At 33.1% G+C, this 24058-nt stretch overlaps 2 protein-coding genes across 6 annotated transcripts in view; one reads left to right on the top strand and one right to left on the bottom strand.

Moving 5' to 3' along the window:
- Window positions 1-15075, top strand: part of Gckiii (Germinal centre kinase III) — an 80755-nt gene extending 65680 nt beyond the window's left edge. For 4 of the 5 annotated variants that reach the window (XM_064220757.1, XM_064220756.1, XM_064220755.1 and 1 more), the window contains exons 3-12: window positions 1220-1436; window positions 8367-8659; window positions 8988-9133; window positions 11516-11676; window positions 12255-12388; window positions 12761-12892; window positions 13373-13468; window positions 13719-13829; window positions 14295-14365; window positions 14652-15075. In XM_064220757.1, coding sequence (XP_064076827.1) covers window positions 1220-1436; window positions 8367-8659; window positions 8988-9133; window positions 11516-11676; window positions 12255-12388; window positions 12761-12892; window positions 13373-13468; window positions 13719-13829; window positions 14295-14365; window positions 14652-14661 — 1371 coding nt within the window. In that variant the 3' untranslated portion in view covers window positions 14662-15075. Of the gene's footprint in view, window positions 1-1219; window positions 1437-8366; window positions 8660-8987; window positions 9134-11515; window positions 11677-12254; window positions 12389-12760; window positions 12893-13372; window positions 13469-13718; window positions 13830-14294; window positions 14370-14651 lie in introns of all 5 variants that reach the window. The other variant, XM_026632034.2, reaches the window with a different exon arrangement.
- Window positions 15076-20221: 5146 nt separating this feature from the next.
- LOC113394338 (integrin beta pat-3-like) overlaps window positions 20222-24058 on the bottom strand; it is a 42052-nt gene continuing 38215 nt past the window's right edge. The window contains exon 7 of the mRNA XM_026631612.2: window positions 20222-21148. The gene's annotated coding sequence lies outside the window, so the exon portion shown is untranslated. The remainder of the gene's footprint in view (window positions 21149-24058) is intronic.

Here is a 24058-nt window from a genome sequence, read left to right as displayed (position 1 = left end):
TAATAAATGTATGGAATGTCTAAACATTCGTAAAAATATATTCGTAAGTATGGATTTATTTATTATGGATTATAACTAGCTGTGTTATTCGCCTGCGTATCTTGCGTATTTTGGTATATTTTGTTGCTAAAAGTAACAAAAATTCACATGGCTGAATATACGCCTTAAATTAAAACTTCATGTCCAATGCTAGTGACTAGTGGGAACTTTGTTCAGTAAATCTTCTGAACCAAACACAAAAATAACTTTCGAGATTAGTTAATAAACAAAAAAGTAATACGCGAATATAAATAAAATATACCGACTAATTGAGAACAACCTCCTTTTTTGAAGATCGTTAAAAATAAATAAAAAAAATTTTTTTTCCCAACAAGGCATAAAGTAGAATAATAATATATATATTATATATTTCGTTATATGTATCTAGGGATATATTACGTTCCTTGATGCGTCACTGTCAGTGACGATTAATATTATTACTTATCCAAATAAGATAACTGTCTATTATAAATATTTTTTTAAATTAAACTTCATTTATTTTGATTTAAACTTTATTCGTTTTTTATACTCTAGGAATAAATTGTAATTCTTCTGCGTAGAAGCCCTAGAAAAATTTGAAAATTACGCTTTTTATGAATTTTATATATATTATAACTATTGTTACTTTTGTTTGATGTTCTAAACGAATACATATATCGTTTAACCGACCGCCATAACAATTGGTCGCCACGACACACAGTACGACGTTTGGAAGTTTTTGCTTGTGGAATATAATTTTCGCATATTAGCTGACAATCAACTATAATAACATATGATATGAGATACTCGCTACGAAGGGCGTCGGTGGCATTCACGCAAGAAACTTGCGAAAATGTCAAGGTTAATGCGTACTACGGATGATAACTCGATGAATGTTTGTATTGTAACATAATGAAGATTACATTATAACTAGCGGAGGGTTATCAATAATTAATATGTATATTCAATTAAGATCATACGATGGAAATAATACGATACTAATATACATATATGATTACTTACCCAAAAAATTAATTAAGTAACGTCCCACGGCGAAGTTCATGTATCTTCTGCCATTAGGTTGAAGAATAGTAACTTTATGCCCAGGGGTGGATTTGTTATCTTGGCTGCACGAGATCTATGTAATTATTCTTTATTAAAAAGTTATATATTTTATGTAATAAATATTGTTTTTTTCCAGGGAACAAAATTATGGATTATAATGGAATACCTCGGCGGGGGGTCCGCGTTAGACCTCATGAAAGCTGGGAGCTTCGAGGAGATGCACATCGCAGTGATCCTTCGGGAGGTACTGCGCGGTCTCGACTACCTACACTCTGAGAGGAAGCTGCACAGAGATATAAAAGCAGCAAACGTACTTCTCAGTGAGATGGGAGATGTCAAGCTAGCTGATTTCGGTGAGTAATAAATATTTGCATTTAGTTAATATACTATAATGACAGCCGTTAAATACCTATCTATGAGTGAAGGCCTCAATGTCTCCTGTTAAGGAGAAGGTATCAAGCCAGTATTATCTTTGTTTTTGGTTCTATTGTATATTTTAGCTTGCGATTAAATAACAGTATTCATGCAAATCAAACATAGTAATATATAATTTGCATGTATAACGGTTGGCTTTAGAAAGTCCCTATATTGTACCCACACACCACAATCAACACAAAGTTAATAATGTCCTGATACTTTATTTTGAATTCATTTATTAATAAAATTGTTTTTTAATCGCATTCTCGATGGAGTTCGTTCGCTTTCAAATCCAACACGTATGTATTCCGCGTATTAATTACTCAAACTGGCTTTCGAATATGGAAGTTATTAAAAAAACCTTCAAATTAAATTTCAATCTGAAATTCATAATATAATCAATAAAAAAGGACAATCGTAGATTCGATTTTTAATTGTGAAATTTAATTTAATTTGTTCGATAATTATTACAATTTAATGAATAAACATAAGGTGGAATATCATCCGATATATGGAGTTTTCTTGATAAGATTTGCCTTCATAGCCAGATACGAGATGAATTATATAAACATAAATGAAAACGTTAATAAACGCGAGGCAGCGAATCCGAAATCTTCGATTTAAAATTTAAAATCCACGTGTTCTATCCATTGAGCCATTTTGGCTCTATTCGTTTTTTAGTTATTTGCAATCGACTTCATATGATATTTTTGATTTATTGCTTCAATCATATCTTAATTTGGTGAGCGGGGCTTGGGGCAAGCTCGTCTGCAACCATTGTGCCCAAACAGATTCAGTGTCCTAATGATGTTAACTATTGTAAATAACACTTTAGTAATGTTAGTGTGCGGTACTCCTTACAATGTCAATGTCAGAGCAGCAGCTACTATCCGGTAGGTGGCCCATTTGCTCGTCCGTTAGTAATAAACGGTGAAAAGAGAATGCATCCATTTCAAAACAAAAAGGTATACAATTGAACTCAATACCGGTTTTATTGTAACATGCAATGTCAATATAGATATGTATAAATTTCTCTTTAATGCAAAGTTAGAATCAACACCGTAAATTGGATGAAAACCAGTTAACAAACAACACTGCACTTTCCCCCGTTTCATGTATAACATTAACGGGAATGTAGATAATGTGACCGAACCGCGACAAACGTTGGTTTCGCGTACATGTATGTATGTATTTACAACCGGTGGAAATTGAAACCGCAACCCATACACTAGATTATACTCGTTGATATGTAGAGTTTATTTTTGTCACAGATAAAAAAGGTTTGCAGTCGCTTTTTTTTTTTTTTTGTTGTGTCGTCCTCGGAAAATTATTGCTGCGGTAGTTTTTAGTCTAGTTCAATTTGTAGTATTGAAATAACCAATATGACTGACCCCACACGAGACAAGCACGCCGCTTAGTTTAATCTGCGAATTTTGTTTGATATTTTGCGTATACCAGTATGGTTCTATCTAATAATTAGTAATTCCCCATATAAAAATATTTTATAATATTATATTTAAAGGTATAATTTTCTCTTAGTGTGAGCCACTGAGTGACCATTAACTTCAAAATTAACCTCTTACGTCATTTTTTGTATGTCGTCACTGAACCTAGCCTGAAGCTCTCACGTTTGCCAAGACGAGGTTTCCATTGAAGAACTCAAATCAAATTCAATCAAAATATACTTTCTTCAAGTAGGCTCGTAAAAGAACTTTTGAATTCATATAACAGTGTTGAATTAAATGTAAAGCAAGAGTGTGAGATCCTCACCTGCTCCACCTGCTCTCAGTATAAACAAACGCTTAAAATGGCGCTTTTAAACAAACAAACCTACAAGGTGACAAAGTTGATATCGGATTATGTAATAGAATAAACTCGTTAATGTCCTACAGATTATATGTTACATCATCTATAGTTTTAAGTCAATTATTTCTTGTATATTTACCAAGAATTCTTACTAGTACGAGTGGTAGGTCACGTTACGCTAGTAGAGCTAATAAACAGTTTATATAATTGATATGAGAATTGTATTAATATTGAAAGTATTTTTTACTATACAAAGGAAGATAAGTTATTGTATTCTTTAAGACTAATAATTTTTTCTCTTTATTAAACTGTTTGAAAAAATATATTTAAATAATGAAAAATACATATACAAAATATATACCAATACCGAAATAGTGAAATTGTCTATAATATATAAGCAATAAAAAATATTCATAAAAAACAGATATAATTCACTGATTTTGTAATATTATAATTTTTTTTATAAAGTTATAAATAAATGATGAAAGTTGTTCGATTGTTCTATGTGGGCACGGGGTAGGTTCCTGGTCTAAAAAAAAACATATTTTTCTGTGTATATCTGTACGGAGCACCACACTGCGAAGCCGGGACGGGTTGCTAGTTTTAAAACCACTTGTAATTAATGTCATAATATAACAGAGATAAAGTCCTTTTGCGTCAGAATCGTTGCACTCAAAAATAATCTTGTAATTGTACTCAGATTGCGATAAAGAAGTTTTACTTCAATACAGTAGTTTCCCCATATTATTTACCACTCCTTTAAAACTTCTCATACGGTAGCAATATCGTTATTGTACTGGGATTCCATATCGGACGTGATCGGTTTTATTATATTATTGCATAAACTCGATGCGGCACGCTTGAACAACTGTTTGGAAAAGATTTCAAACGTAGCGACTACGTGAAGCTTATACATAAGTGTTTATTGTATTAAATCGTTATTAATAAATGACGAGAGTTTACTTTTTGGTACCGTTTAACCGAAATAACTACGGAAGCAATATACAGATGATATATAAACTTATATCAGAAGATGCAGCGCGCTGAGGTTTTAGTAAACAATGTTATTGTTTAAGTAGCTGCACTTCGTATTTTAATCTGTTTAAAATTTAGACTATTGAAGACGACGACAAGCGAGATTTTAATGCGCTTGCCTATGATAAATTAACTACCTAGTACCGTAATATTTACTTATGGAAACAATCAATTTTATGACGACACTGGTAGTTACAAAATTGTCTTTCCCAAAATTTCAATAGTTAATTACTATTATTCTATCTTTACTATTGAAATTGTAAATCGTCTGTTTCTTTGAGTGTCACGTAAATGGAACTTCTCATGTATTATGTCTCGCTTCGGCGATGGGAGCTGGAGATATTACAATAGAGAGCAAAAGTACTTTATCGATAAGAAATAAGGACTTTGAGACGGTCTTCAAATGTACACAAGGAATGTTGCTTTTTTTGAAGCGATTTTGATACTTTTTGCGTGATTACAGTATAGTTCCAAGGTGTTCCAATCGTTGGTTTGGGTTATTGTTTAGTTTTTATTTGTAATGTATATTCAGAGAAATAATAAAAGTCGGTTTTTATTGGTGAAAATATTTTATATTATATATTTAAATACTATTCGAAATAAAAATCACTAACTTTTTGTAATTGATGTTATATTTTGTAGTGTGAATAAAATGTGTTTTTGTTGTCACTAAAAAGCGTAGGACAAAATTAAAACCAACTTGTATTGTGGCAAATATATAGCCATTTAGTTGTGGTAAAGAAAATAAAGGTATTTTCTTTCATTAATTTAAAAAAAAATGTTTTTAATTTAACCCTTTAGAATTGAGCCATTATGTTATAATAAAAATTACTTTTCAGTTTTGAGTTCCGTCGATATTCTACAAAGAGTGCGAGATTTCAAGTCTTTGAAAAATGACGTATTTGACACATATACATTAGTAGATCATATAATATAAATAAACAAGATGGCCTATTGGATAGAATACGTGCATATTGTGAGAAGATAGCGCGTTCAAATCCGTGAATGTGCCGCTGACTCTTTCTTCTTATTTCGTGTTTATAATTATTTATATGTTAACTGATGAATAAACTCAACGAGAGGACAATAATTTGTTGAATGAAATTCTGCCACATCTTTATCCACCAACCTGCACTGGAGTAGAGTGATATAATAAGCTTTTAACCTTTTTGACATGAGGGGCATTTGTACATTTGCATTTTCTCTTTGTATAAAACAAAGTCGCTACCCGCCGTCTGTACGCTTCGATATTTAAAACTACGCAACGGATTTTAATGCGGTTTTCATCAATAAACAGAATGATTCAAGAGGAAAGTTTATATGCATAATAAATGTATATAATAGTACCCTTATTGTACCTACTCGCGTGAAGCCGGGACTAGTTGTTAGTACTGTATAAAATAAATAATTTGCGCTTTATATAGTAACCGCCATTCGAATTGCTTTTTTATTCTTATCAGTTTGTTTCGAACGAGCTCCCCGGAGTGTGACATCGCGTGACACGTCAACGTTAATAGTTTTCATAGATCGTAATTGTTTTAGAGTACAATCACTTTATTTTATGTATTCGTAATATCACTGCTCTATGAACGATCTGCGAAAGTCGTATTGTCTGTCTATAACAAACTAAGTACATTATTTTGCGTATATTCATTAGTCGACTAACTCAATTATTATTTTAACGTAAGACTAACTCGACTTGGTAATTTGTGAACTGTATACGCTGAATGTGAAACTTGATTTATTGCGTTTCAGTTTTGGTTTGCTTTGCCTGTCTGTTAAGTATTGTGTTTAAATGTCTATCGCAATGTATCGATGAAAGCTATTTCTCGGACTTCGACGATCGCTATTTATAAATCTGCGTTCTTACAAGGGAGGTTTAGAATTATGCTGAAAAAACATACATTTCTCTATCCCACAAGACAAATTTTCCTTTAGTTTTAGCGCAACTAGAAATCCCTTTTTATGGCATTGGTTGGCGGACGAGCATATGGACCACCTGATTGTAAGTGGTCACCACAGACAAAAGCGCTGTAAGAAATATTAACCATTCCTTACATCACCTATGCGCTACCAAACTTGGGAACTAAGATGTTATGTCCCTTGTGCCTGTGATTACACTGGCTCACTCACCCTTCTAACCGGAACACAACAATACAGAGTACTGTTATTTGGCGGTAGAATATCTGATGAATATCTAACCTAACCTACCCAGACGGGCTTGCACAGGGCCCTACCCCCAAGTAAATTATCCCTAAGCATTTAATTGATATTTAATACGTAAATAAATATAAAATCGTTTATAAATATGATATACGATATTATATACGAATACTATATAGTATATAAGATACTTTTCTCTTAACTAATTGGTCTTTACCAATTAGTTCTTGTATCAGCCTGTCATTATCTTCAGCCTTGAACATGAATCTGTCAATATTTGTTTCTATATTAATGTAAGTGATATCGTTTGATGGACGGGCGCACCTCTACACTAATAAATTGTTTCGTCATTATCGTTACCTTGAGTCCTGTCAGATTAATCATAGATTTTATGGATTATTAGATAAATTTTATCAATGTTTCCCACGTAGATATTCAGACTGGTATAGTGAAAACACATCTGAATGTATTCATTCCAACTGAGTTCAGGTCTACGTTAAAATAAGAGATGTTCGTAAAAGATAACTCTGATATATTTCGTATGGTATGGAATTTTTGCTCTTTCTTTTCTAAGCCAAAGAAAAATTCTTTGGTATAGTTTTTTTTTTACATGAACGAACTTTTGGTATAATGCTCTTTTTTATTACTAACGAATTCCATAAGATTTCATATCGCCTAACAAGGATTTATTATTAATATACATTTATATTATCAAAATAATTAATTAGTCGTGTCTCTTGGGCAATTTGGGAGGCATTCTATTGCTCTATAACGAATACTAAGCTTACAGAAACGGCTCTTTAGTTTTTCAATTTATAAATATTATTTTGAATTGCGCTATCTGATCCTGAGTGGTCAAATTCTTACACAGTCAATGTGCCTCCAACTACGGTTTGTTATTGTTTATGTTTGACAGTAGAATAAATAGAGTGTGGGTGGTACTCACCCAGGCGGGCTCGTCTGACTGACGAAGCCCTGCCACCGGTCGAATATATCTATTATATTTCGATGGCTTTATGTGGTTACATTTGATATTATTATAAATTACATATGATTCTTGTCGTGTAGACTGAATTAGTTTTGTTTCATATGTTTTATGAACATAGATAACTGTTTTGTATTTTATACTTGCAAACAACTTAGCCTTTGCAATACCATACATTTTTCGATGTCGAATTATTTGTTCGTATGGGTAGGTTAAACCAGAGACGGCTGGCTAAGTAAACCATCTCTATACTGGCTGGCTTAGAGCCAAAATTCAATATTTGAACTGTTTGCCTTACTGTATGTGCATTGGAGTCAACGCTAAATGTACTCAAGTTTTCGCTGGTGACGTAAAACGTTATGTATATTTCCAAGAACTTATTATATTATGTCGAGAGGAGGATGAGACATTTGGAGTGCCACCGTCTGTATACGACGAGTGCCAAAGTGGTCTTGTACCTTCAGGAACATCTCAAACAGTAACCTCTTAAGGGGCGTATTTACGTCATTTTGCTGTTACCTGACCTCGAAAGTAAAAGATATTTTAAACAAAATTCTGAATTATTTCGGTTATCAACTGTTTTTTTTTTTTTAATTTCTCTCTAAATACTTATATAACAAAGTTTGTTTTATAATTTCACTTTTGCGCAAAACAAAAACGTCCAATTTTTACTATAGAATTTTTAGGTACATCCTAAGTGAGATTTAACATTTTAATTAAACAATAGAGTTTTTAAATCAAACTGTATTACTTATTCATTGATAATTTAGGTTATCTGTACAAACTTAACTGGTTTTTCATATTAATATACTATACAATTATATATTTACATATACTCAAATATTTATATCTAAAAAAATATATATTAAATTTGCAGGTGTCGCGGGCCAACTAACGAATACAACAAGCAAACGGAACACTTTCGTCGGTACACCGTTCTGGATGGCGCCTGAAGTGATCAAACAGTCTTGTTACGACAGCAAAGCCGACATATGGTCGCTTGGAATCACAGCAATAGAACTAGCGAAAGGCGAACCCCCCAACTCCGAACTTCATCCCATGAGAGTGCTATTCCTCATACCAAAAAATAACCCTCCCCAGCTGACCGGCAGTTATTCGAAACCATTCAAAGAGTTCGTCGAGGCGTGCCTGAATAAGGACCCCGAAAATGTAAGTGCGTTCGTTATCTGTGATCGATTGGTGATTGATCGTAGGTTTGAATGACAATGTAGTTCTAGGGATATTGCCCTCTTTAGCGAGATGTTTCTTACATATAAAACGAAGTATACAATATATATAATATTTAGCATTTAGCATTCATGCGAGCAAGATAATGACATTGCTATTTATATTTATATTTCTACTTATTGCAAATGAACCTTTAAAAGTCGGATGTTAATTAATTAATAAATTAGATAAAGAAAAATATTTCATAACACAATATAAAATATTTTTAATAGTTTTCATACTAAAACCGATGATATTTTCTACGTTTCAGAGGCCGACAGCAAAAGAGTTGTTAAAATTTCAGTTCATCAGGAAGGCTAAGAAGAATTCGTATTTAATGGATCTTATAGATAGGTATAAGAAGTGGAAGGCGCAGAGGAGTGAGGAGAGCGAAACCGAGTCGGAGAATTCGGATTCGTGAGTACATTGCAAACATCTAACCGTCGTGTTTGATGTCGGAACACATTATCGCAACTACATAGAATGTTACCGCATTTTCGAACACAGAAATTCATTTTATTCATTCGAATCACGTAAAACTGCGTGATCTACATACTTTAACTCCGGTATTGACAAATTGATAATGGGAATATAAATATTGGAATCTATAATTGATGACCTCCGTAGTTGAGTAGGGTGTACACCGGTTTTCATGGGTACGCCACTCCGAGGTCCCGGGCTCGATTCCCGGCCGAGTCGATGTAGAAAAAGTTCATTAATTTTCTATTTTGTCTTGGGTCTGGGTGTATGTGGTACCGTCGTTACTTCTGATTTTCCATAACACAAGTGCTTTAGCTACTTACATTGGGATCAGAGTAATGTATTTAATGTTGTCCAATAATAAGACTCAAGTGTAATAACAGACGTATAAACACGAGAAGTAAAGACACGAAACAGCAGCAGTATAATGGATAAAGTTACGAAACTCCCGTCCTGTCAAATGTGTAATTTAGATTTTCGTATATTTTGACTATCAATGTATATGTTAATTAGTATTCATAATAATTTATTCTTTTCTAAACATGATTTAAAAGATTTACATAAATGTTTTCAACGTAATCCTTTAAAAAACTCGATCTTTGTATCAGCGATTGACATTTCGAAACAACACGTTATTATTTTAAATATAAGTAGTGTATAATAGTTTTTTGAATACGGGATATATAATTGAATTGTAAATAAAAATATATTATGTACGTGGTCTAGAATTTGTATAGCGTAAAAGTAATTGAATTCATGATGGTTCGCCTTGGTATAATCGACGTGCCGTACGTGTGGTTGCAGCACGTTTAATTGACACGATACACTTGTAAAACGGAAGCACACTTGTAAAATTAAAAGTGCTCTTTAGGGTTGACGCACATCTGGCGAAGTCTGACGCAGAATAAGGTCGCAGAGAATTTAGCAAACGCTCACGTGCTCGGGACCGTATTTTCTAGAAATAATGCAAATGATAAACAACTTTGATTTAACCATAACAGCAAAGTCTCGTGGATCAGGCTAAAAGGAACCAGTCAGGTTTTTATTCAGGTTTTTTTTTTAATAATTTTATGCAATATTGTTCATTATATACGTATACTGCTCGTATCGTTTAATGTTAACTCTATATATACTGCCAAGGAATATATTTCGACAGCGATTAATGTTATTGTAATTGTATTAAATTTTATACTTATGACTCACTTCGTATTTGTATCAAGGATAAATACGTTTATTTATTGCCTAAATAGCGCAATCAATGTAACCGTGATCACCGTATCGCGTGTGCTGCTGAATTATAAAAGGATCAAATATGCTCCTTTGTTGCAATCTGGCTTCTATTTGTGGTAGAATAGGACATTAGGCTTCGTAGTTCCTTGCGCCAGTGGTTCTGAAACACTTCAATAATATTACGAGATCGATTAAATATATTTTCCTTCGATAGTTCATGAAATAAAAGTTAAATGGTCTTTTACACAGCTGCTGCAATAATGTCGGTACATTTAGAGTTTTGATTTGAAGAAAATGTAAATAAATAAAATAATGAATAATTAAAAGTGTGTTCGGTTATTGTAAAGGAATTTCTGTTTTTTTGGCGCATATAATGTATCGTTATTGTTCAGCGCAACGAAATACTAAAGCTCAGAATATTCTGCGACTTTATTGAGAACCACTGGAACACAGCGTTAAATGTGGCGTGAGTCATTATTGTGATTACCTTTGTCTTAGTTCATAATAGTGTATTATGTCATCTGGTTTCGTAACTCGTTTCGACTTGTCTATTTTATATATTTGTAAATATTACATGGGTTTTAGTATGCATGATTTATTTCTGAAGCTGTTTGTTTGTGTTGATATTAGATCTTATTTCGTGTCAAATCATATAATTTGCATAAGGTTGTTAGGTTCAAGAATTATGGGGATAATATGTAAAGTACACACATTCCAATAGACGTTGTTCAAAATGCATATAGAATCAAAACTGTTTCGTATAAATATATTGAAATACACAATTTGTTAATATTTATGACTGATTTGTGTACTGTTTTTTTGTGTTTAATTTTTCCTTCACGATAGTACATTCCCAACTAGTAATTAATTAGAAATAAATAGTACCTTTAATTTAATCCTGTAAAATGCCGATTCTGTAGTTCAATTATAAACAAGTTACAACATTACGACTCGACTTCAATTTACGGATTACGGGTATTTTAATCCGTGAAATAATCCCACCTCTCGTTTAATATTGATTTATATTGACGTAAATGTGTTTATATACAATAGAGCTTTGAAATAAATGCAGCCATTTACTCGTTGCAGTGAGGAGTGCAGTCGCGGCGACGGCGAGGCGGACGAGCCGTGGATCATGACGGTGCGCGGCGGCGCGGGCGCGCGGGCGGCCCCGCTGGCGCACCACGCGCACCTCGCGCACCACGCGCACCTCGCCGACGACAAGCGGCGCACCATGCACGACGACGCCGGTAAACATCACATTTGAAATGACATCAAATAATATTATCCTTCGATTTCGTTCCCCTGACATTGGAATATTTTACCCTATGTTTAAGCTTGGTTGAAAAGTAAATGCCTTTTTTCTCTTTAAAGTCTTAAACCTTCTCCGGCCGGTCCTATATCATATATATAGATGTTTTAGTTCAACAGTCTATATTATATTATAACTATCTTAGTTTTTACTTTAGTAGTTTAGATTTTTAGAGTTAACTGGACTAAACTAAAATAACTTTTGCGAGTGTTTTGATCTAGTATAGATACTCACATCTAGACGATTCATATAAAATGTATTTTTATTAATAACGAAGCATTTAATCACTGCTTAGTAAAATATTAATGTTTTATCTTTAATTTACTTAATATGTAATATATCTATTTGCTCCTATTTGATCGGTAGCGATTGCACGTCTCAGACGAATTGAACATCATGTAAGAGCATGTTGCAAGCAATTTAAATTTACCAGTAAATTACACAAATTTACATACGTGTACAGACAGTGATTCGATGCCCAAGTCGTTTTAACATATTGACAATGTTGTGTTCCAGTGATACCTTCCCCAACGTCGCCGGTCGCCCCCAAACAGAACGGCTCGTTGAGCGCTCGCGAGGACGTGCCGGCCGACAACCACAACAACCACAAGCCGGCGCCGCTCAACAACAACACGCCCGACAAGCAACCCGTTAGTAAACATTCACACCCTGTTTTATACAGTGTGTTCCAAATATCCACCTTTTAGACAAGCTTGTATTTCGAAGTAATCATTTCACACTAAAATCATACCGTAGAACAACATATTTTTCCTCGTGTTTAATCTCAGATTAAACGGGACGAAATAAAATCGCCGACTTTGTGTATTATAATTCTATTTTATTAAAGTATTATAATTTATCGTAAAAAATATATTTATGTAGGTAACATATATTTTAATAAAGCGTAACTAAGAGACTCGTTCAGTCATTACGAATAAATAATAAATTGAAATGAAACGAAGCGCATGTACCTGCGTATTGTATTGTATAGTAAACAATAAGAGTGCAACTTATAATTCCAGTCGCGCCAGTCGCCGCTCGTGTCCCCCGAGCAGCGCGGCGCCAAGGAGCGCGAGCGCGCCGAGCGCGACCGGGACGAGCGCAAGGAGCGGGACGCCTCCAACCGGGACAGCGTAGTCTATAACAATAAAGCGGTGAGCACTCGTGATACGTCAGTGCTGACATTTCATTTGAAGGCATTTGAAATCGTTTGCATCCATTCGACCCGTTTGTGTATTGTTCATTCTAATGTATGGAATATAAAAAGGTAAATTAACAACTTTTATCTCGAATTTAGAAATTCAAGTGTAGGTGCGTGTAGACAGTGGGGAAGGCGACCTTCTTTTTCTTTTGTTCAGTTGATGCTATACTCTTTCGTTTTCATATAAGCGTTCATTAATTTGCTCTAATTTGATTTAATTCAATTCAAGAGGAAATTTAAAGTTTTTCTAAGCATTATTTTTAAACTGTAACGACATTGATATCACGAAAGACATACTTTTTGAAGTATGCAAGTGTTGAATCTCACAAGCCCAAGAGGGCTTTGTCGTATCGATCTAGAGTTGAAATAATAAATTTAAACTTTATAATAATTTTGTGACCGATCATAACACATGTTTTCGTATGATTTTCAGTCATCGCCGTTGGATCACAGAGGAGCAAACAACGAGGAGAACAAAGTGAGGCGACACGCTTATCTCCAGCAACTTATATATCCGCTATTAAACGAGGTAACAATATTTAAATTAAACATCTGATAAAGTTACTCTTTTTTACCCATAATAATATATATTCAGTGCGTTGTTTTCTAATGTTGTTTAATTGACATCAGTGAAGATTATGCTTCACTATATACTCTTAAGCTATTAATGTGTCATATTAACTTACAGTTTATTTGTCGATAAAGTTAGTCCATATGTAAAATATATATAATTTAATGAAATATCGAATGTATAATAATCTGCACCGGGTCGTTCCCAGTTGTCTCGCAAACACGGCGCGGGCAGCGCGGCCGCCGTGGAGGAGCTGCGGCGCGCCTTCGACGCCGCCGAGCGCGCCGCCCCGCACCTCACGCGCGCCTTCGTGCAGCAGGTACACACACACGCCCACACACGAGCGCTGCACGTGATGGTAGCACACTGAGCACGTCGCACACACACACGTGTACACGAGAGACACTAGCAACGTGTTTGCACGTTACTACACTACACTGAAACGAAGCGAAAGCCAATAATAAACTATTAAACTACTAATAATAATGCCCGTATTTATTTTTTGTGATTGTTAAATATTGAGTATAAAATATTACATAATATTCCTTTTCATATATTTATAAATGAAAAAGAGTAAAATAAATATTCTGAAGCAGTTGTAAATTTACATTTAATTACTTAACATTAAAAATAAATTAATGCTATAATATAACTGTTCCAAAGTGTTCGCTTTTGTACATTCAATTATGAACCGATTTGCACTATCAAATATATTGTCATTTAATCGATTCTTAGTCGATTAATAATAATATTTCCGATACTTATTTGTGATTTACATTCCCAGGTGGTACAGAGAGTGGCCACGCAGTCGCACCAACCGTCCCCACCCTCACACAACTCGCAACAGTGGATGAGGTAGGTAAGTAAAGTAACATCACATCGATTTTATTTATATTATCGCCATACAAAGTCAATTGGAAGTTATTTATTTAAGTATTTAAGAAAGCTATAATTTCATGTTTCGACTAATGCTTTTTAAAAAGATTCCATCCAAATACTATTGCTGTGCTCAATCTCAACAAATATCTTAAAACAAAAGTCCTTGTTTTATTTCTGTACGTTGGAATTTAGCATCAAATAATAAATGAGTACTTATATGTTTAAGCGTGGTACGCAATGTACTAACGTGTCGGCTCCGCAGGGCCCCGTAACGCCGGCGGCCGCCCGCAGCGCGCCCCGCCCCGCGCCGCGCCCCGCGCCGCCCGTCGTGACGTCACTCGCCAGCGGCTCTACATATATTATATTTTGTTACCCTAACATAGTGGCTAATATTGAACTAAATAAGAGAGAACCTAAATTCCTGCGTTATCGCGTTGATATAAACGGATCATTGAGGTGGTCGAGGGGCTTACGGATGTCTGAATTTATTAGTGTTTATAGTTTCTTACTCGTTGAGGAGTGGACCACTGGCCGACTGGCTGCAGTCGGCGTTCTCGTTTATGATAAATTTGTTTCGAGGGGGAAAGGATTCATGTCTAAATATTTATTAACGCTGGCGATATTATGGTGTTGGTGATGCGAAAAAACTATACAAAAAGGAAAGATAATCTTTTATGTTTAAATATTACTATTAAATATGTTCTTTAAAATCCACTAAATGTACGATTATTTTATAATAACATTTTATACCGGTTTTTGAGTATAACTAACGCCATAATTATGTTTCGAAAATATTGTATGATTAATGTAAATTTTTAAACATAATTCAGTTACAATGTTTATACTTGAATATGCGTTAGTCACGCGTTAGTTTGAAATTCATAACTTTCATTGTAACATTTATTAATTACATACTTCATATTCTTTGACCACAGCGAAATGTAACCGTCGCATTTTAATTCTAAAAAAACATATAATAAGATATAATATATATATATATTAAACGAACAAATTCTATCCACAATCCGTCTTCTAGTGACCTTACTATACCAATCGTTTGCTAAAGTACCACTTATAATATTCGTATCTGTGACGCCAAGTTGCTATGCCATAGATAAAAAATATAAACACTAAAGTTACGTCTTCAGATAGAATATTCGTTTTTCATGTAAATATAAACGTCTTTTTACCGTGGGAGTGAAATTCTCACACAAATTGTAACAAAAAATTACCTTTTTTTTAGAATTAGCGAGTCGTTTCTGATAGAATTGATTTGACAGCGACTGTTTTGTATGCGTGTTCGTTTGTTTGTAATTCTTTCACAATTAATTTATTAATTATCGTCGAGGACTCATTAGCTACACTTGTCCAATATTTTGCCATATTTTTTTTTTGTTTCTAACAAGTTTTGTATAGTGGCCTGATAACGTTAGGCGTCGAAATTCGAACGTATTTGTGCTAAAGATATGTTGAAATTTTGGTAGTGTTTCTTTAGTGTCATTCCAGACAAAAGACAACATTGTCAGCATTTATAGATTTATTAATTATTCTTCGAACTTGATTTCGTTCTTGTTCTAATTTTAATCACTGCGGAGTTGATCATCGTGTGCACTGTGACCGTTTTAAAAAAGGTTATTAGTTTAGATTTGAAGAACTTAGTTATTAAACTAATTCGGTTACACGCCGACTTTGTAATAAATTTACGACTAATGAGATGTTTTAAAACATTATTCTAATATTTGTTACAATTTTTATCTTAATTTTATTTCGTTTAGATAATACCGTTGGAGGCGATGCGAACTGTGTATTCGCGAATGAAAAGTATTCCGACGCCGGTGAGCACGCGGTGTCGTCACTTGCTTAATATGCGACAATATTTAGCAATCGGAACTATATAGAGTATATTATAATGAAGACTACAAAACAATTATTATTGCTGTGTAAAAATGTAAACCTATTATAAATGTGTAAATTGTGTAGTATAATATAAAGAAAACAGTTTAAGAAGTGTTCTTATAAGCGTATGGAGATAGCTGTGTTCGCGTCCCGGGAGCCGAGCCCGCCAGTTCGTAACCTCTAGTTTAACCTATCCATTCTTATGCTAAGTTAGGAAGCACTAAATATTGCCTCTAAAACGTAGTCGTAAGTCGGCGGGCTCCGCTCCCGGGTCGCATCGTGTTCTGCCTTTTATTTTTGTTTTGCCATGCGTTAAGTGCATGGGAGATGTTAAGTTGATTTCGTGAAGAAACAAAAATTATTTTTCCACTCGATGGTATTATATTGTAATGCGTGTAGTGTTAGAGTTGGGCGAAAATTGTTGATTATTGATTAAAATTAGGTGTTTGTGGCATTGGATCGTAGTTGAGGCGCGTCGGCCGCGGTCGCGGTAGAGGTCGTAGTTGTTACCTACGGGGATTCGCAGATTGTTCACGATCGCGTCGTTTGGTTCATGGGTAATGTGATCATAATTACATAGTTAATATAATATATATAATTATAATTAAAAAACCGATCGTAGTACTGCGTAAAACGTTGCGAGTCGGTCCGTCGCCTGTGCCAGCAAATAGCATGTCGGTTATGAAACAACGCTTTACTGAGTAACTGTGATATAAATATACGGTGAATCGTCTTGGATGTTAGCGGATAAGGCATTCGGTCGCATATGTGCGCACATGCGCACGAGTGACGTGCAGTCGCCGCACATGTGGCACATGTGCGCACACGTGCGGTCGCGGACGGGCCGGCGCGCGATATGCGCGTAACGAGATGTAACCCACTCATGCACCAGTCGAAGTAACAGCTCACGACGCGTACCATTAGTGCAATGGTCAATTAATGTTACGGCGTCATTCTAACACGTTTATGTAGGAAACAAATTTGACTCTGGAATAAAAGAAGTTATTTAATTTTGGATGTATTCGTTTTATTTATTTCTATACCCCCATTACTATAAGTTAGAAATTATTAAAATGCTTTTATAATAGTTATGATTATAAAAGAACTGTTACTAAAAAGTATATTTTATAATATACAAATTATGAGATTGATAGTAAAAACTATTTCTGTTTAAAATTTATTTACCTATATTATACAAAACATGTAATTGGCTTACTATCTCATAAATTTACTTTCACAAGGTTTATTTTCACATGAAAAAAAAATTAAACTAAGAATACTAAGAATCACTCGTTCAGTTCAGCTGTTAATGAATTAATTTGAAATGAAACAATGTGTTGCGAATATAAGATGTTTTTATTAATTAGGTTACATTCGTACGTTTCTTAAAACCAACAAATTGTATAAAAAAGCTATTATAAAATCTTATTTACGAACAATACAGTATATAATTTTTTTGTTTGCTCAATTGCAGGTAAGGGATTTAAATTATATACTTAGTACTTAAATATGATCTGTAAAATACAACCTTGACTAGGTGTAACTTGATAAGGAAATGAAAATTAATTTTATAGTTTTGCTACAAATTGAAATGATGAAATATTGTTTTAAAACTCAATTAAATTCTAAATTTTCTATCTTTACAACAGTGAGAATGTTAATAATAATGTTATAATTGTATCAAAGAAATATTTCCATTCTATTTATTCATAATTTTAAATAATACTAACTCATACGGGTCAGTCAGCACAAATGACGAAATAAAGTATAAAACAAATCTCGTCATTAAAATGTATTTAGGTTTGAAGTGTGTGTTGAGATGAGTGAGCCATTGTAACTACAGGCACAAGGGACATTTAAGTTCCCAAGGTTGGTGGCGCATTGGCGATATAAGGAATGGTTAATATTTCTTACAGAGTCATTGTCTATGGGCGGTGGTGACCACGTACCATCAGGTGGCCCATTTGCTCGTCAAATATCGCTCGTCAAAGTCGTCGCCTAATATATACCATAAAAAAAGTATGTACCTCTTTCCAATTAATAAGAATAGATATATAGTTATTGGGTTTTTAAAAGCTGTTATATGTTTTAAAAGATGCCTTACTCGTGTTTTATTGTTTACATTATTTTCTTAGGTTATACAACAAGAGGCAGACGAAGCGCGGAACATTATAAGCAAATACTAAACCGAATGCAAATATTATATATAAGGCCAACATAATGTACAATGTATATATATATTTATATAATATATATTTATATAAAGTCGCGTTCTTTCCCAATTTATCAAAGTAGACTCAAATTACATATTGAAGGTAATTTTTCTATGAAGAAACTGTGGTAAATCTCAGGATAACATTTTAATAAAGTTGATATATTAATGTATCAGCCCCGCAATAAAATTACAACCTGGGTAGAAATCGGTCTTCAGATTATCGCTAAATATCCTTTAATGTATAATGTAGGTATATCGAACTTATGAAAGATATCGTTATTATAGACAGCATAAAACAAAACCATAGATAAGATGTAAATATAGTAATTTGCCGGCGGCCACAGCGGTAATTTATCGATGATTGACTTAAAAAGGTGGTGGTCATGAAACTATTGACCTCACGTGAATCCGCCTCACAGGCGCCTTGTTGGCTATATATAAAGCAACCAAGATGTGCGTGCATATATTAGAGCCAAGAAGTAAATAGATTCAAGTTAAATTATTAAATTAATATTAGTTATTATTGATAATAAAATGGAATTTAAAATATTTCGGTAAGTTAAAAAATGTAATTGTCGTATTCATTTATGTTCCATCTTGGCATAAGTTGAATATATGTAATTAAAAAAAAAAAGATTTAGAACGAATGAAATAAATAAACTACAATCGTCTTTGAAAATTTATTATCTGTTTAGTTTTACATAATACTTTCCGGGTACAAAAGTAAACAATTCTTTATATTCAACATTATCATTAAGTATATTACTTTCCACAGAAATCTTTACATTATATAGTTAAAAATAGTATTGACATAAAAGGTCAGTCGCAATACACAGTTTCGTTACTTTTTGTTTATTATGTTTCAATAATAAATTAAATTTCAAACATGATCAATTAAAGTTAGTCACATTAGGCACAAAACTAAGTATAACATTCTATAAATATTTACTAAATTAAGTATAAAGAATGGGGTTATTGATATATTTACAAATAACATTATCAAGTACAATGCAGTCGTAACCTACTTTATACAAACACTTACAAACCTTACTTATACTTATTGTAATCAAAAGACAACTATATAGTTAGTAGGTAATTAACTGATTACATTTTAGAATTGATTCTGTCATTATTAGGCTTATCTTTATTTGATGCTGGCAATCTTACCGTATGAAAATATTATTACCATATTGAAATCGTATAAGTAAATCAAGAATTGTTCTTGTTTTTTTATTATTATTATGAGTTATTTAATTATATGGAATGACATAACAGAATGTTTATTATATTACCTTAAAATTAAATTAGCATATGAAACATAGACTCGTTTGTTTTTTTATTTCAAATTAAAAGGTATTCGTCATATTATATAGATATCCTTTATAGGAACTTTAAAAAAAGCGATAAAAATAAATATTCGTAATAAAATTAAAACCAATCTTAAGCCCTATCATATTTGTTTACGGTCAATTACAAAGTAATCGAAATGAATTATAGACGGCGATGTTTGTTTATTGTTTTACAGTTTATAATAATTGTTGCTAGTAATCATGGTCAAGATCATATTTAAATGTTTTGACATTAACTAATTATAACAAAAAAAAAAAACATTTTTATTGATTAAAATTGATGTAAAAGGACATTTGAAACGAATTAAAATAATTTTAACTGTATGACTAAATTATAAGTCGTTAAAAATATTTTAATAATGCTATGCTGGGTTCTTATTGAATTCAAGAAACACAAGGTGATATGAATTTTCGATTAGAAATTGTGTGATTATAAACGAGTTGTTTGAATGTGTCAGAGTTCGAACAAAACCCGTTAGTCAACTCGACGCAGTTCCGTTGGAGCAGAGATTCTGCCCACGAGATGTGTATCACACCCACGGGCATTACATGTAAAAATCAGTACAATATCCTACTTTCCTTGTACTTTCACTTGGGCAGTAAGATCTATATTGGCAGATAATTTTCAATTGACTACAAAAATGTAATTTTTTAAATTTTTAATAATATCAAAATGGTTACTACGATAAATTAATACAACGCACAGTATCAGTTCTATATTTATCGACTCTGGAATATTTTTTACTTTTTTTTTAATATTTCAAACGGAATTTTATGAGATCAATTTAAATGGCCAAAAGCATTTTCCATTACATGTTCGAGTACACACTTAAAGAACATGAGATAACGGATAAAATGAAGTCATTTGTAAACGTCTCTACATTCACAGAAGTCGATAAATAATTTAGGCCCTACTTATCTACAAAAGCTATATATATTTCTTGTACCACGGCAGGTGTGAAAACTTAAGGTCACACTCCTTATTCTGCCGTGCGTCAACCGCGAGATTACTAATCAAAACACACGATAGCGCGTGAGTCATCAAAACCTATAACACTTATTACTTAATCATCTTAAATATCACAGAGGCATTACATAAGACGCACTATTACTATAAAGATATACATATATAGTTACAGATAGCGACGGTGACACCGGACGAATCCAATTTCTTCATCATACCGTGTTGATCACAGGCAGTGTTGGAATGGGTAGCGAAACGGGACATCGGGGCCGATTTGTGTCCCCTTCGTCCCGTTGACCCCATGGTCTCAAGGTTCACGATGATTCAGGTAACATCTATGGGGAAAAAAACATTTAAGTTAAACGCGTGCCATAGTGAGTCATGTAGGATTTTCGTGACGCAGAATGTGAGTCAGTCGCATTAGCGGTCACAGCCCGAATACCGATTGACGACTTCTGTTTGCTTGATATTACAATTATGTACACCTTATTAAAATGACAAAGATATCAAAACTACTGCGTATTGGGAATTTACTAAATACATTTTAATATGTTATAACTCACAGGAAAACGTCTAACTTTGGTTAATCTGGTTAACATTGAATGTACGGCACATTGGACAAGAAGTGTTTAAGGAGCTAAATTAGTAGTAATTGAATCAATAACGGAAGTTGCAATTTTATAGTTGCTGATTACGTAACGTCTAAGATCGTAGATTTTACAAGCTCCGACTGTGAATTCATTCACGTAGTATTGGTTATGAATACGTTTTTGACTTTAAGCCTCGTTGTTGATCCAGGATATAACCTATCAATGGGCGCGTTTCATAAACTTGCATCCTGAGAGTTCCGTGTGTAAGAACACGCACTAACATCAGACAAACTAAGAGATTTATTTGATTCTAAGCTATTATCTATTAATGATTGCTGTATTGGGCAGAATTAAAAGAACATTTACATTATTTCATAACGAGTAGCAAAAATGTATTGTTATGATAGCAGAAAATAAACTTTTGTATAAAATATACATTTATATTAAAATGTAACAATGTACTAATCTCAATAATTACAAATTATATATTATTTCCTTTCATGTCATTTCAGTCGTAATAACGAGTTTTTAATATACTAATAATGAGTATTTTGTTAAAATGTTGATGTATAAACACGAATCGATTACTAATTATTATATAATTAATATTCTGTTGTAAGTAAATTGCTGACGTCATATAAATACCATCTGTTTAAATACATTTCAGGTTCGTTGTTATGTTATATGAAATTATCCAGTACTATAAAAAAGTAATAAAGTTTGAAGTTCAATGAAATAAAACAACGTCCTTTTATGCAGTACGAGGCTGCTCGTTATCAGCGTTCCGAACGCACCGTGACCGTAACATATCTTCAATTATTATTTATATGAGTGGTTTCATTCAAACCTTTAAAGGAAAGACATAGAACATAACTATGTTGAGTTACGACCAACAATGATACTTAGGTGTAATAAAAACCAATATTGATAGACAACTTGATAATTCTGACATCCTCAATACTTCGTTCGGAAGGGAATCGTTTGTGCCTCGCTACAAACATGTCCTTTATGAGACGATATACCAAGCGGAGTCTTGACCTTTTATCGCGGTTCGTATCGACGCTCCTGCACGCATAAATGACCCACGTTCATTCCAATCTAGGGTTGTAATACGAGAAATTTTATTAATGCTTGAAGTGCATGTATCGGATAATTTCGGGACAATATTTATATAACGCCCAACCCGTAGAAGATCAGCGTGATGGACTCAGTTCCAAGTCACTATGGTCAGTATAAAGGGCTGTCGTATATAATACAATTATATTATGAGCGCATGGTGTGAAATACAGCACATTTTATTATGAATTATAAAAAATATCTATACTTTTATAATACAAAATTATTTTTATTATATACAGTGATCAAAATTTGATCATACATTCTTGAAAATTTGAGGAAAACATATAAACCTGTTAATAGCTAATAAGTAAAATAAAAAAACTGGTCTATCTTTGCCCATTTATATATATATATATATATATATATATATATATATAAAAATACATTTCCATGTATTTTCTCATATAATATCGTAGGTGTTTTGTTTATATAAACCATATTAATTAAAAAAAGTAAGTTTAGTAAATATAGAGCGAATAAAATTATTCGATAATTTTTCATGCAATTTAAATCTCAATTTTTGACTATCGGTCGTATTCAAGTGTAATTACTTGTTGTTTAGTTAGTAATTTGAATATATTGCTTTAGTAATACTTGAACAAATACATTGACGGATGACTCAAATTGGTTGATCAAATATGTAAATGTTTGTGTCTGCAGTCCGTACGTTTAAATTGAACCTTATCTTCTCCTGCTGGAATCGCATTAGAATATCGACCTTGTTCAAATTATTATTAAGAATATTTTCTTGTTATTATTAATTTTAAAGCTATCTCTGTGTCCACACGTCGTTGTTTGTTAATTACGTGTCAGAATGAGTCTTTGTTTGACCGATTTTGAATGTCTACGCCTGACTTATTCTGTATGTGATAAAAAAATATTCGAACGCATAAGGATTTGCTACAATGTCTGTAATAAGATTATCGTGGGGGTTTGTTTATATGCCGAAGCTTGGGCCTGATGATTGTGGGTTAAAAACACTCATGTGCCTAATATGTATGTTTTGTCTTACGCTCGGTGGCGAAAGAAAACATCGTGAGGAAATCTGCTTGTGTCGAATGAAAATCTGCCAAATCTCAGAACCTTCAGAAGAAAGATTTAGTCCAGTAATGAAAGTAGAGATATTTACAGATGGTTACTTTATTTTTTTTATATTTAAACGATGTTCTAAATTTAAAATCTGATATATTGAGGTAAATCCGATTGTAATTGTTAGATAGCGGTCCGGTAGGTCCTCCTACACACTATCTAACGGGAAGCAGTTACAACATAGCACTGATACAGTTTACTTTCCAAACGATTATGTAAGGAATGTGCTTTACAATTTAATAGTTCAATTAATTTAAAATATTACTAGCGACCCGCCCCGGCTCCGCACGGGTCCAATTTATTAATAAAGGAAATGTTATACGAATATTATCTATACTCTATAGCACTGTGGTAATATCGCTTTCTAATCAATAGTTCCATAGATTACTACGTATAAACAAACAAATCTTACTATAGATAGTTAATAATTCTGTAAAAATATTGATA

This window comes from Vanessa tameamea, chromosome 4, assembly GCF_037043105.1.
Source record: "Vanessa tameamea isolate UH-Manoa-2023 chromosome 4, ilVanTame1 primary haplotype, whole genome shotgun sequence".
Taxonomy (NCBI): domain Eukaryota; kingdom Metazoa; phylum Arthropoda; class Insecta; order Lepidoptera; family Nymphalidae; genus Vanessa; species Vanessa tameamea.
This window is presented reverse-complemented; position numbering and strand designations above follow the sequence as displayed.